Source organism: Nothoprocta perdicaria, unplaced genomic scaffold (genome assembly GCF_003342845.1).
Source record: "Nothoprocta perdicaria isolate Ctin4 unplaced genomic scaffold, notPer1 scaffold_22, whole genome shotgun sequence".
Classification (NCBI taxonomy): domain Eukaryota; kingdom Metazoa; phylum Chordata; class Aves; order Tinamiformes; family Tinamidae; genus Nothoprocta; species Nothoprocta perdicaria.
This window is the reverse complement of record NW_020455415.1, coordinates 4,648,885-4,662,121: the sequence shown is the minus strand read 5'-3', so window position 1 is coordinate 4,662,121 and position 13,237 is coordinate 4,648,885. Positions and strand designations below refer to the sequence as shown.

The window sequence follows — 13,237 nt, the reverse complement described above, 5'->3', positions numbered from 1 at the left end:
GCCGGCGGTGTGGGGGGGGCAGCCGTTTCGTGTTTGTTTTTTAATGGAACTTGTTGCTCCTTGGGGCTCTCCTGGGCGCCATGCGCAGCTCCCGGGCGGAGGAGGCGGCAGGGCCCACTCCGCTGCAGGCTCTGGTGACACGCGGCGGAGCAGAGCGGCAGGTCCCGACTGCCCYGGCCCGCAGAGTTGGTCCCCTGGGAGCGGGAAGGGCTTTCCCTTCCTGCTGCGGATGTGCAGGGAGTTAAGCCAAGGGACTCTGGTGTGCGAGCCCCCCTGGCAGGGCGCCTCGTGCTGTGGGTGGGTCCGGGCAGCACCGCGGTGCCTAGGCTGGATCCCAGGCTGCRCTTCCCAAGGCAGCGGCTTTGGCCTCAGCCAGGCTCGCCCAGGCCTTGGTGGCCCCGCYGGTGGCAGCAGGAGAGGGGAGCGCCCTCCGTATCGGCCTGCCTTGCCAGGGGAAAAACTACSCACGGTTGTTTCATCGCCGGGCGCTGCTCATCCCTCTCCTTCCCTTTCCTTGGGTTACGCGGCAGTGTCTGCGCTCGCAGGGCACGTCGGAACAAGCAGGAGCCCCCGCACRTCCAGGACAGGGTGCTGCCAGCCCGAGGTGCGTCCCAGAACCGTGAGCTCTTCCTGCAGCTTTACRAAGCTTTAGTTAGTTAGTTTGTGTGTTCAGCAGGGTGGAGTGTGGAGTAGGCATTTGGGGGATGTCCAGGTTAGTTCTAAGTTTGTTAAAACTGTGATGCCTCAGAAGGACTAATCTGTGTCTGTCGGCATCGTGGTGTAATCAGTGTCACGCTGCAGCCGTTTCCTCGTTTCCTGCTGGTTTTGTAAGGAAGCTGTTCCTGCCCCTTCCGAAGGGGCAGCGCAGGATGGGTGACACTTAACAGTCATCCCCAGCCAGGACTTGGCACAGATGGTGAAACGCTGTAATCAAGACAAAACGCGGTCTGTTTTCTGCATAGCGTCTTTAAACAAGCACCTTCAGAAGAAGAGCCTTCAAACGATGCATCGACTCTTGCCCCAGACACTACAAATGATGTTATGGGTTTGATATATGAATAGTGATTTAAGGCACGCTATAATTTCCCTAGGCTGCAAATCCCTCAGGTGTCATGAAAAGCAATTGCCTCTCTCTGTAGGGAACTTGCACCCCTACCAGCATTCCTCTCACCAATACGCTCGGATCTTCTCAAGCTGATATTTTGGGAAGTGGCTGGTTAGCAATAACCAATAAACCTCCATGGGATCCCTTATAGATGAGGGGTTTGTGTTGGTAGCTGCACAAAGTTGTGTTAAAACAGAAGTGAAAATCTTCTGAAGTCTTTGAGGTGAAGCTGTGGTTAAACATCCAAGTCAGACATGGATTTGGGTGACTCATTTTAAAAAGCAAAAGGAGTAGGGGATGCTGTAGACACTAGAGGGAGCAAATATACCAGACCTGAGGTTTGGATTGCGTTCAAGACCTGGGTGTCTTCTCTTGCGGGAAAGGTGATGATACCTTGTCCTGGGAGTTTCCAAGCATGTTTGTTCTGATGGGACGTGTTTTTGACCAAATCACCAACCAGACTTGCTGGGTGACTTCTCATATGACCAAAAAAAAAGTGCTATTTTGCACTATTTAATACCTGGGTAGTAATTGGAGTAACTTCTCATCAACTAGAGAGCTTTCTCAAACAAAACACTGAAGTCATTCACACCTGTATGAAGCCGGAAAACACTTGGTAGAAAAAGCAGTAAAAATTATATACGGCAGTAATGAACCAATTTGGTCAGCAGAAGTTGAAATCGGTCTTACTGGATGAAGGATGGTGAGAAACCTTAAACAATGATCAGCAGAAACTACCAGTGTACTGGGACGGATGTTACAGCCTGTGCTCAGACTGTTAATAACAAACTATATTGTTATTTATTGCCACCTTGATATTGGTGGCATGAAATTGTCTGAACACAAAAGGGACTAGCAGGTGGCCTTTGCTTTAAATGAAGAGTTATGTCACTATGACTGTATCACAGTGGAGTGGATTAGTGTGTAAAACAATTTTGAAGAGAACAGTGACCTTGAGCAGGTTTCCACCCACAGGTTCCCACGCTGCTCTTCCCATCCCTGGCTTTTACAGTGTGTCCTGCTGGGCTTCAGAGGGACCTCAGGAAGGTGTTTGAGGCCAGCACATGCTGTGGGTTTAGCCAGGCACATCTCAGGCTTTGCCAAGCTCAGCAGCAGCGATGCGTTCACCACCTCTGCCCGGGAGAGCTGCAGGAGCCGTATGGCTGCTAGGAGCTGCCTGGGACTGCTCGAGTCTCTGGAAAACCTGGAAGTCTTTTCCCAAATTGTGGTCTATAGTAGGCAGTTCACCAAATGGTGCTGTCTCTTGCAGGCTATATTCTATTACGAGCAGATGGGAATGCTGCACTTGTAGCCTGGGAAATATGCTGTGGGCTGGCAGGGAGCCACTGCTCCCCAAAGCTGCTGCTCTTAACCCTTTGAAGGCTCCTGGCTGCAAACCCAAGCCCTGTAAGGAGGTTTTCAGGAGCTCTTCTCCCTCTGTGCCAGTGAGTGATGACATCTCTCTGCCAGCAGACATGCTTGAGAAATCTGGGCCGGGAAAGCCGGGGTGCTCTCCGTACCCGAGTTTCCCCTAGCTCCAGCTCTGGAGTCTGAGAGGGAGCCTCCCCTCTCCTCTCCCCGCTGGCAGGTCCAAGGCAGAGCTGGGGCTCAGTGCCCTGCACTCACTGCACCCTGGAAGCTAGAGCCAGGTGAGACGGGCTGCACCAGGCCCTGTGCGCATCCTGCTGAGCTCCTGGGGGGCTGCACGAGCCCTCGTGGCGGGTCCTGGCGGTTCCTGCATCCCTGCTGAGGATGCCAAGGATGTGCGGGGTGCCGGCCACAAGAGAGCCCGGCTCCTGCCAAGGTGGGCTGCACAGCCCAAGTGTTTCTCAACAAGTTATGCGAGGGGGGGCCCGGCGCCTTGCCAAATGGTCTGGAGAGGAGGGCGAGAGGAGAGGAGGGCGCTGGAGCGGCCGCRCGCGCCGCTTGCCGGCGGCGCCGGGAGCGGGAGGCCGGCGGGCAGGCTGCGGAGCTGCCCCCTGCGCGCTGCCCGCCCCGCTCTGCTCGCCGCTCTGCTCCCATTCAGTGCGTGCGGGGCCGGGGAGCACCCGGCGGCTCTGCTCGGCGCCCCGGCTGCAAGGATGTCCGCGCAGGAGGGCTACGTCCTGCGGCCCTTCAAGCTCGTCGCGCTCTGCTGCGTCTTCATCGGCCTGGCGCTGGATGTGGTGGCCCTCCTGAGTCCTGCCTGGGTCACCTCCGACTACTACTCGCTGTCCTTATGGGAAGTGTGCAAGCAGGCCACCAACATGTGGCACTGCCTGTCCACCCTCAAGACAGGTGAGACACGGGGACACACTGCTCAGGGGATGGAACCGTCAGCGCGGGCAGCCRGGCTGCCTCTCCTGGTGCTCTTATCCCCCTCAACATCTGCACCCAGGGTGGTTTTGGCCCTCTCCCCTGGGTGCTGCTGGAAGGGCACCCAGAGTGGAGGCTGACAGGTTGTGAGAAGGGGGTGTGTGGGGTGGGAAATGTGCCAGACCTATACAGCTGGAGCAGAGCAGGCAGAGGAGAAGGGGCTGGGCTCAGGTATTGGCTGCATGGTGCTCTGYAGCTCAGGTCTCCAGACTGCTGTTCCAGCTCCTGGGGAAAGAGGAGACTCAGGCTCTTCCTTGGAAAAAGGATTTTGCAGCTCCGTGGCCAGCAGGGCTAGGAGAGGGTAGGGCAGTGGTTGCACAGTTTGGGGTTGCTTCCAGGCTTGGCCTCAAGCTTAGCTAACAAGCCTGGGGATTTGGCACCCGTGCTTGGCAGGAGGCAACGTGCACTTCCCGTTAGGCATCGCGGAGAGGAGTGAGCTCACGTAGGAGGCTGCTGCTCATTCACAGTGAGTGGGAGGACGGAGCTGAGACAGCCCAAGTTTAGGCCAGCCCAGCAGGCCAAATGGCTCGGGCCAGATTTGCTGCTGGGCTGCGGGGAGTTGTTATCCCAGGGTGCCTTCGAAGGACCCTCTCCTTTGAAAAAGAGGGGACGCGGATGGTCAGGCCGCAGCTGCCCTGCTTCCCCCACCTGCCGCTGCATCCGTCCGCCCGCTTGGGCACCTGCGGCTGTCGTTCAGTGAACAGGGCTTGGTCTGGCACCCTTGTTTCCCTCTCTGCATTGTTGCTTTTGGATGGGGCTCCAAGCAGGAGAAGTGACTCGCTGCTTTCTCCACATCTTTTTACAATAAGGGCCCTGCTTAGATAATAATAAAACCTTGAGACTGAGTTTTCAGATATCATATTTTGTGGCATGGCAATTTTTCATTAAGGAGCAACACGCTTGCATCTGCTGGGCTTGGTGCAGGTTTAAAGTTGAGCTGGAGAGACCCTCCTTATAGGAAGAGTGGGAGCAGAGACCTGGAATGTGAAGCCTGGGTCAGTGCTCTGTCTGCCCTGTTTGTCCTGCAGGACAGACGTGAGCCGCAGCACCAGAAATTGCTTGGACCGTGTGGAGATCTGATCCTCCCAGACAGATTCTCATGCTTAGAAGAGATGCCATGAGATGGAAATGGATCAGGTGAAGAGGTGGTGGGAAATTCCACGTGCTGCTGGGGTCTCCCCACGTCTGCATTTGCAGCTGTGTGTCACAAGCCACAGCTGTTTCACTGAGTAGGCGTTGCTGGAAGGAGGAGAACTTGTCCCTCAGTCTCTGCCTATGCCCTTCCCACCCAAGCACCAAAACCCCGTAGAAAATGAGTGCAAGAGAAGTGTTTGTTCTCCAGGTTTCTGCTCGCTTCCATCCCACAGGGGCCTGGTCTCCTGTCGGAGCAGTCACTGGATCCAGGTGACCCATAGCACAAGCAGGCAGCTTCAGGACGTGGTGGACGTGGTCATGTCACCCTTCTCAGGGCTCACAGTCCAAGTGGAGCCATTGAGGGGCTCGCTTGCCACAAGCGGTGGCCACGGCAGAACATTCAGGGGAAGCTGTGAGGAGTCAAGTCTGTGCTGATGTCTCACCCGCCCAGCCAGGGGGTGGAATGGGCTAAAACTGCATCTCTGAGGGCTTTTTGTAGGGCTGAAGGAGAGAACGTGGCCCTGGTCGCCGAGGCGGGGAGGACGGCAGAGCTGAGAGGCGGTGGGCGGCAGGCGGSGGGGCAGCACACGCCGTATGCTTCCCATTTTTTTGTGCCATCCTTTGTTGGTAACAACTCAAGCAGGGAAAYGGGGCCGCATCCCTTGTGCTTCCGAGGGCTGGGGCTTGTGCAGCAGATGGGGACTCGCTGCCGGTGCTGACCTTGCCCTTCGCTGCTCGCCCTCCACATTTATACTCCACCCGCCTCTCCGTCCCCCCACACATTAAAGCAGGGCGGTGGAGCCACTGCTGGGAGCAGACGCACAGGGGGCTGGTTTCAGCCTCTTTCCTGCCGCGGCCAKGTTGGGAGAGCCTCTTCAGGGGCTGCTTGCTCATGTTCAGTCTGCTGGAGCTGCCTGGGCCGCTTGGATGCTCTGGTGAAAACCATGTAGCCCCTGCACAGGGCTCCCTTTCACAGGAAGGATCTTCCCTGGAGGCAAGCGCGGAGCAGGAGACTCAGCTGTGACCCCTGAAATCCCACTGGAGCTCCCAAAGTTGCTCATCCACCTCCTAGCTGTGCCATGGGTTGGCCCYGCATGCCTCGGTGCAGTCGCTTAAGGGAGGCTTGCCTGGAGCTCTTCCCTCCACAAAGGCAGCAGGCCTGCATGGCTGCAGGAGGAACCTGGTGCTTGGTTTGGGTGGAGGGGGTGGCAACCTGCTTCCAGCGGGAAGCCCTTCCTAGCAAAGCTGCTCCTGGGACGTGTCTGGGCAGACTCAGTGTCCTTATAGCCGGGCTGATGCTAAAGGGATCCTCAGGTCTTTGGAAATCTTGAGCTGGACCTGCCACATCTTCTCCTTCTCCTTCCAGAAAAGGAATATAAGGAGTCCTACCCAGTCCCTCCCCTGCTCCTTTCCATCACAGTTTGGGCTGCCATCCCATCTGTTTGTGCCAGTGTGGGACTGAGGCTTCCAGGGAAATCGCCAGGCTGTGAACTGCTGATTAACAGGAGGCCTGGGAAAGGCCTTTGTTGTGCTGACAAAAGCAGAGTGAAAAGCCCTGCTGTTTCCAGATGCTTCCTTCATTTGCGGGTTGTTGGKCTCTTCCCTCCTCCCTGCACAAGCTGCAGGTTGTCCTGGGCTCTGCTCCCAGGGCAGGGTTTCTCCTCCATGCTCCAGCCCCTTGGGCTGTTGYCAGCCTAAATCATGTTCATTTGGAGCTCGTTTGCATGCACCCCAATGCTGTTTCACATGGTGGTGACATGAGTTTGGACCCTAACATGGAAAATATCCATGGCTTGGTTTGTTTTCCCTTCTTGCTGCCGTATTTGCTTGGGATGGGGGTTCTCCTTTACCATGTGCAGCAGCTCTGCTGCAGAGATGGCCAGAACGCTACTCAAGAAAGAGAAAAGAGTGGTGGGAAGTTGCTTTAAAAAGCTAGACGTGAACGAGCTGGTCCTGGCTGTGCTCCTAGAACGTGATTCCCGCTGGGCTGAGACAAAAGACTTTTATCCACAAAAATTGCCATTCCTCCAGCGTTTAGAACCAAGACACTAGTGTTAAACCAGTTCAACTTGAAGCACTTCTGTTCAGGTACGGTATTTCCCTAGCCTAAACCTCTAAATCTTGTGTATTTGCTTGGTTTAGTCATAGGAACACAAAGAAGCTCTTTTACACTCTTCCTAGGAGAGAAACCGCYTTGTTTGGCCTCTGTTTCAGCCCCCGACCAGGACGAGAAGGCGCTGAACCCTTAAGGATGCYGATAGGGAGGACAAGGACATGCTCCCAAGAGACCCCAACGCTTTCTCAAACGTTTCAGATGTTCAGCCCCTGTCCTGGTGTCAGCTTCACCAGCCCACCCCCTCTAAGTGCAAACACATCCCAGAGCTTCCCTCTTCCCTTGGGGGACACCAAAAAGCAGCACTTCCCTCCACCAGCTCCTTGCTCGCAGTGCGCCCTTTGGCTGCTGCGCCACCTGAAATAAGAGCACAAAGCAAATCAGTCCAAGAACCTGCCTCAGATCCTTCAGCTGCTGGTTTTTATTCTCCAAGAAAAACTGGATTTTATTTGTATAGCTTTTTTCAAGGGTGAGTATGTGCAAGAAGCTGTGAGCCTACTAGTTCATGATTCACTTGAAAAAAAAGTCTGATTTTAGTTGTTTTATGGCAAGAAATTATTTCTGCTTTTTTTTTTTTTTTTTTTTTTTTAGCTAGCCTCTGTTCATTCTGAAGTTTCTATAAAAGAGCAGTGTATGAAATGAGCTATGTAAGTCTGGCACTACTACGTCTGGAAATCCCAGTACAAGGCGTTAGAGCGATTTTTTTTCCTCTTTTCTTTTTTTTTTTTTTTTTTATATTTGTGTTTTATTTTCAAATTACCTGACTTTTAGACTACAATTTCCCAATATTCTGAATCAAAAGCTCCAACATTTTAGTTCTCCCAAGAAGATTATTTCTGCTGTGACCTTTGCAGGGATGTGAGAACCACTCTCAGTTTCCCAAGCTCTCAGGTTTTGGGGTTCAAATTCCCGCAAGCTCTCAACCAGAAGTTGTTTTTCCTCCAGCAAAACCCAGCTCTCTGAAAAGCCTCACTTTGGAAATGGGAGCAGGTTTTGCCTCTAGCACGGGGGCCATTTGAGAGGATGACGAGTTCTAGCAATGGCTGGCTTGGCTGTTCCATCACTGGAAAGTCCAGGCAAGAGATGCTTCCGGAATAGTGTGAAGGCCTGAACTGAAATTTTATCTTAAATCAAAAGTTTTAATCCAAAYTGTCTCTTTTCTACTCTAGACTGGCAAGTGGCTACACTGGTGTTAATTCTGGCAGCAGCTACGATCGCGCTCCTGTCCTTCCTCATCTCTCTGATCTCRTTCTGCTTGGAGACCTACTGGCAGTACCACAGAGTGGTCGCTGTTCTGCTTTGTGCTGCAGGTACCTCTACAAACAGATGGTCCTTTGGCTGCTTGGGTTCCGTTCCAAGTGACGAGCTCTCTCCTGGCTCCTTTTGTATGGTTCTGTTAAGTTCATAAATCAGGACAGGCTTTGGATTGGCTCCTAAGAAAAGGTGTCTCCAGGCTAACTGAAAAACAGACGTGATTCACATTTCACTTTTAATTCTGAGTTGTGGCCTGCTAGGATCCTGTATCTTGGCATGTGTAGTCCTTCTGTGCAGTGTATTTGCCTTAAGCTAATGGCAGCAACTTGCTCCATTTATATATTAGGGCCAAGTCATGAACTTTCTTGCCTGTAAATGGGACAGCTCAGCCTCGATCCACCAGATATCTACTCAAAAAATACCCTTAGAAGGTTCCCTGGGCAAAGCAATGAACAACTTAAAACACAACCCTTCGAAAACCCAACTGTTTCATTTAGCAGAAACCTCTCCAGAAGCTACAGGACATTTGTCCTAAGGCAAGCTGGCAGGTATTGTCCCGTCCACATTACCTAGTACACAGGCTTGGTGGCTCAGGCACAGATATGAAAGTGGAGTAACTTCAATCTGCAGCTAAAGAGAGAGCAGCAGCCTCCAGTTCTGTGTTTATATGTCTTTTAAAAATATTCATACCCCTGCCAGGGTAAATTGCCTGCAGTATATGTTTCCTATAACACTCTGAACTGCAAATCTAGTAATGCTGAGGACATGGGCTCATGAAGTACTAATTAAAGCAAAATGGATTTTCTGAGATGAAATCCAGAAATAGAAATAAATACTTTTCAATAACTTTTGCCTTGTGGTAGTAGTAGAACAACTAAGGGGCAAAAAGGATGAGATGTAAATCCAGTTCCCCCCTTGATTTTGGTTTTATACATCTGAAAATTGATCGAGGCTTTTGGAATGATGAAGAAACCGCAGTGTGGGTCTGTCCCAGGCCTTTCACCACTGCTGTGGTACTGAATGTGGCAGCCTTTCTGTGCTTAGATGGAAGGAGATAAAGGGAAGTGAAGGCTACCAGCCTTCCATGCCTTGAGCATCCATAGTTTGTTGAGGAGAATTGCAAAACGAAATATGCTCTGGTCTCTCTGAAAATGCAATGCARTATTTTTTGCTTCTTCCCTGTCTTTTTGTATTGATTATTATTTTTCCTCCATCGCAGTGGTGCTGCAGATCTGTGCCCTGATTCTCTATCCGATCAAGTTCGTCRACAGCAGCATGCTGAGGAGCTACCACGAGTTCAACTGGGGCTACGGCCTGGGCTGGGGATCTGCCATCTTCATGCTGGGCGCCGCCATCCTCTACGGCCTGCGCACGGACACTTATGAGGGTGCCTTGTACTAAGGTGGGGACGCTGGCCACATCACAGGACTGTCACTATAGCAGCCAGGACATCTGTAACGTGCGACTGGGCTTGCATATGAGCTGAGAATGAAGGTCCCAGGGAAGCCTGGGTGCAAGGTGAGAGCTACTGGGTCTCGTTCTGGTGGCTGCGCTCTGCAGACTGGGTTGTGGTGCTGAGAAGAATAAATGAAAGAGCCTGCCTCACTCTGCATGCGTGTTTTCTTTTAGAGATCTTTAAAGCATCAGGTCACTTTGTCACTAGCAGTTGGGGAAAGAGGTCGGGGTGAAAAGGTCTGGGATATATATAAGCAGGAATTGCATATTTAGCTCCTYGGACCAAGCATATGCAGCAGATGAGACAAGTGGTTGCTGCAAACTGCTCAAGCCAGAAATGCTTTGAGCCTTCTGAGCCCAGATTATTTTCAGTCTTTGTTGGCCAAAGGATTCCACGATGGARAAATCTGGAGACCAGCTCATGGGCCTCAACGGTGCTGCTAACACCAATGGGAGCCATGAAACTGCTCTAACGTTGAGAAAGCTCTTCTGTTTTCCGACAGAGCTTCACTGCTGAGCAGCCCTGCGCTCTCTGAGCAGACTAAAGGTCCTGTGAAGTCTTTTCTGCATAAATGCCGCCTTCCTGTGTATGCAGSTATGGGGGCAAGACTTATGGAGCATTTTCAAAACCCTATTTTTTTCAAAATCCTGTGTGCTCACAGCACAGGTACTCAATGGCAGCATGAAAATGCAGTGCTAGCAGAGAATCTTCCAAGTAAACTCTTGAGAAAGCAATAACYATGAATCAGTCCATGCCAGCATAGGGAAAGGGTCCCGTAAAACTCATTATTTGACCTGCATTAGGCTGCCCTGGATTTGGACTCCACGTGTTTTAATGTAATTGTTTTTTTCTGACCTCTGTTGTAACACTGACGGTCTGAAGCAAATCTTGCAGATGAAGCTGCCTTAGCAGGTTTGTGGCACGGAGCAGAGGACACAAACCAACAGCCCCATCGTGTGGTTATGGGACACTACTGAAGGCAATGGATGTGCTCTGGGGAGCACAAGTGACGTTTCTGGGAAAATGCACCATTTCCGTAATGCTAATAACCACAGGCTGTGCCAATACCTTGGCCAAAATAGCCTGGCTTCTGTGGCTGCTAGAGAAGACAAGGCATGGAAACGCAGCACACAGCACGGCTCAGTGCTGGCTCGAGTCAAAAGCGGGCTCAGGGGAATCTCCTGTAAATTTGTTTTCTTATTCTGTTCCTATTGTTAAAATTKTAGATCATGAAACTAATCCTTGCCTCTTCCCACTCATAGCGAGGGTTTTCCCTGAGGATTTGCTGCCTCACACTCCCATRTCAGTCACTGCATGGAGTGAGGTGTAGCAACTTCTGAACATTGGGAGTCAGCAGGAAATTCTATGTTGAGGTCTTGGGTTTAAACTTGAACCTTTAAGCAACTCTTCTCTCTTCTCACCATTATTCTATAGTTTAGTTTTGAAGCCTTTTTAAAGATAAGCTTTAAAATGACTTGTTTTGCAAGGGAAAATATTGTGTGGTCAAGGCATTCCACCCCCCCAAATTTTAATTTTCTCTGCACTGATGAAAAAATCCAGAAGACCTGATGAATTTGGTGAAGGTAGCCAGAACATGAAATCTTTGATCAAACTGTATCTCCTTGCTATCCACCAGCCCTAGCTCTGAGGCCCAGAGCATTTCATGGTTTCCTGCTTAGTCAGTGGTTAYAACATATATAAGTATAGGGAGCAGAACCACTCCAATTTCCACATATTCATTTATTTATTTATTTGTTTATGAGCCCTAGGCACTAATGAAATGACTGSAGATAATAACTGGCATAAGTTCAAGATGTACAAACTGTGTTTTTCTTCTAACTAGATCGTATTCCCTGTCATGAAGTGGTGGAGCAGGTTTGGATGCGTGGGCTTCATTGCACATTCCCAACCCTCTTGCTCTTTGCTGCTCCTTTCTTTCTTTCCTTCTTTCTTTCCTTCTTTCTTTCCTTCTTTCTTTCCTTCTTTCTTTCCTTCTTTCCTTCCTTCCTTCTTTCCTTCTTTCTTTCTTTCTTTCTTTCATCCGGAAATACCTGGCTTCCTAGTGTGCTTGCTTGTTTGCTTCTGCTAAGTGAAGTACAATCCTAACAACTTTAATCTTCGGCTTACTGATACTCCAGCTCCAGAGCACCTGCTCCCCCGGAGTTCCCACTTTTCATGGAAATAAAGCTCAGCTGAGCTTTATTTCAGTGTTACCATGATCTGGGCTAGCTSTTCTCTTGGCATGACTCGCAGACTGCTCGCCTGCTTGAGCTAATGGGAAACGATAGGAGCTGCCATGTGGGATACCGCCGGTATACAACGTGATTAGCGGGTATACAAGGGGCTCAGGCCATAACTACGTCAGCTAATCTGTTACGGATTTCAAAGCGCTGCTCCTTAAAGCTGTCAAAGATTAAGGCAGAGACTTTGCATTGCAAACGAGAGTGCAGAGCTGGGCTGTGCAGGGAGGGTGCCTGCACAGGCTCCTGGGCTGCAGAGGGAAGCAGAGACAAGAGCAATTTTGCCTGCACATGTCTGTTGGCTTCTGTGAATGATCTGACAGGCAACAACTGGCAGATAGAAATAATTCTATCACAGTGAGATATAATTCTGCCCAGCCCAGCAACATGCAATGTGTAGGAGGCCGGGAGGATTGTGCCCTGGCTCTTCTGCTGTTGCTTTGGAAAGCAGCAGTGGGAGCACGGGCTTGCACGGCGCACCGGTAAAGCCGCAGACGCAGCAATCTGGACGTGCTCCTGCCAGCRGTGCCAGCAGGCTGCACGGGTTGAGTTGTGACAAGTCCTGACTTACAGACCATTCTGCAGGCCTGCCGTGATGACAGAGGGCACAGAGATGGGGAAAGGTCAGGGATTTCCAGCTGTACCTGCTGTAAGCGAAGGCTGCGTGGGTGCTCGGATGCCGCAGGGGAGCGTGCCGAGGCTGCACGCAGATCGAGATAAGGCACCTGCACCGTGTTGCAGCAGCACCGTGGGCATGGGGAAAGGAGCCATCCGTCTCCCTTGGTGCCTCTACCCCAAACCGGAGTGTGCAGTCAGGAGCTGCCAATGGAGAGGAAAACCAAGGAAAAGCACTTGTTTCAAAAAGCACCTTTTCCCTTTCCTCTTGCCTTTCCATTTCCCTTTGCCTTTCCTTTCCCTTTCCTTTCTTTTCCCCCAACATCATCAATTCTTGTAGCTTTGGCTTGGAGGCAAATCCAGCACTCTTCAACCTCCAGCTCCTGCAGCCCAGGGTATTTAAAATAATCTCAGAGCATGTTTAGAAATAAATTTATTAACTGCTCTTTTGTTGAGGGAAGAGCTCAGGGATGAATCCCAGTCCTTAAAAGACAYGGGGCTGATAGAATCAGGCAGTGAATTTGAGCTGCTTGGCTTCTGGATGCAGTGATGGTTTAGGTGAGGGGAAGGGGGCACCATGACAGTTTACATGTGGGGAGGGGGCCACCATGATGGTCTGCGTCGAGGGGAGGGAGACCCCGCGATAGTTTACGTGATGACAGGGGCCTGCCATGCTGGTTTGCATGAGGGGAAGGGCCTGTCATGACAGTTTACATGCTYATGAAGGTGCTGCCGTCATGGTTTGCATGTGGGGAGGGTGCCACCATGATGCTCCACATGGGGCAAGGGGCCGCCATCACATTTATATGATGGGACAGGACTGTCATGATGGTTTACATAAGGAGAARGGGCTAATATGACGGTTTATATGAGAAGAGAGGGCCACCATGATGGCTTACACTGTGGGAGGGGGCCGCCATGACCATGTCCGTGAGGGGTGGGGGGCCCTCCGTAACGGTTTACAT

General features: G+C 51.4%; 2 protein-coding genes across 2 annotated transcripts in view; one reads left to right on the top strand and one right to left on the bottom strand.

Moving 5' to 3' along the window:
* The window catches only part of LOC112947037 (carcinoembryonic antigen-related cell adhesion molecule 5-like), a 6,619-nt gene extending 5,097 nt beyond the window's left edge, over positions 1–1,522 (bottom strand). The window contains exon 1 of the mRNA XM_026039041.1: positions 1,499–1,522. Within this exon, the coding sequence (XP_025894826.1) occupies positions 1,499–1,522 (24 nt within the window). The remainder of the gene's footprint in view (positions 1–1,498) is intronic.
* A 1,638-nt stretch (positions 1,523–3,160) lies between these two features.
* On the top strand, positions 3,161–9,527 carry LOC112947070 (transmembrane protein 47-like). Its single transcript, XM_026039078.1, has 3 exons — positions 3,161–3,382; positions 7,877–8,017; positions 9,181–9,527. The coding sequence occupies exons 1-3, from the start codon at positions 3,187–3,189 to the stop codon at positions 9,360–9,362; spliced, it is 519 nt and encodes a 172-aa protein (XP_025894863.1). The 5' UTR covers positions 3,161–3,186; the 3' UTR covers positions 9,363–9,527.
* Positions 9,528–13,237: the final 3,710 nt, after the last annotated feature.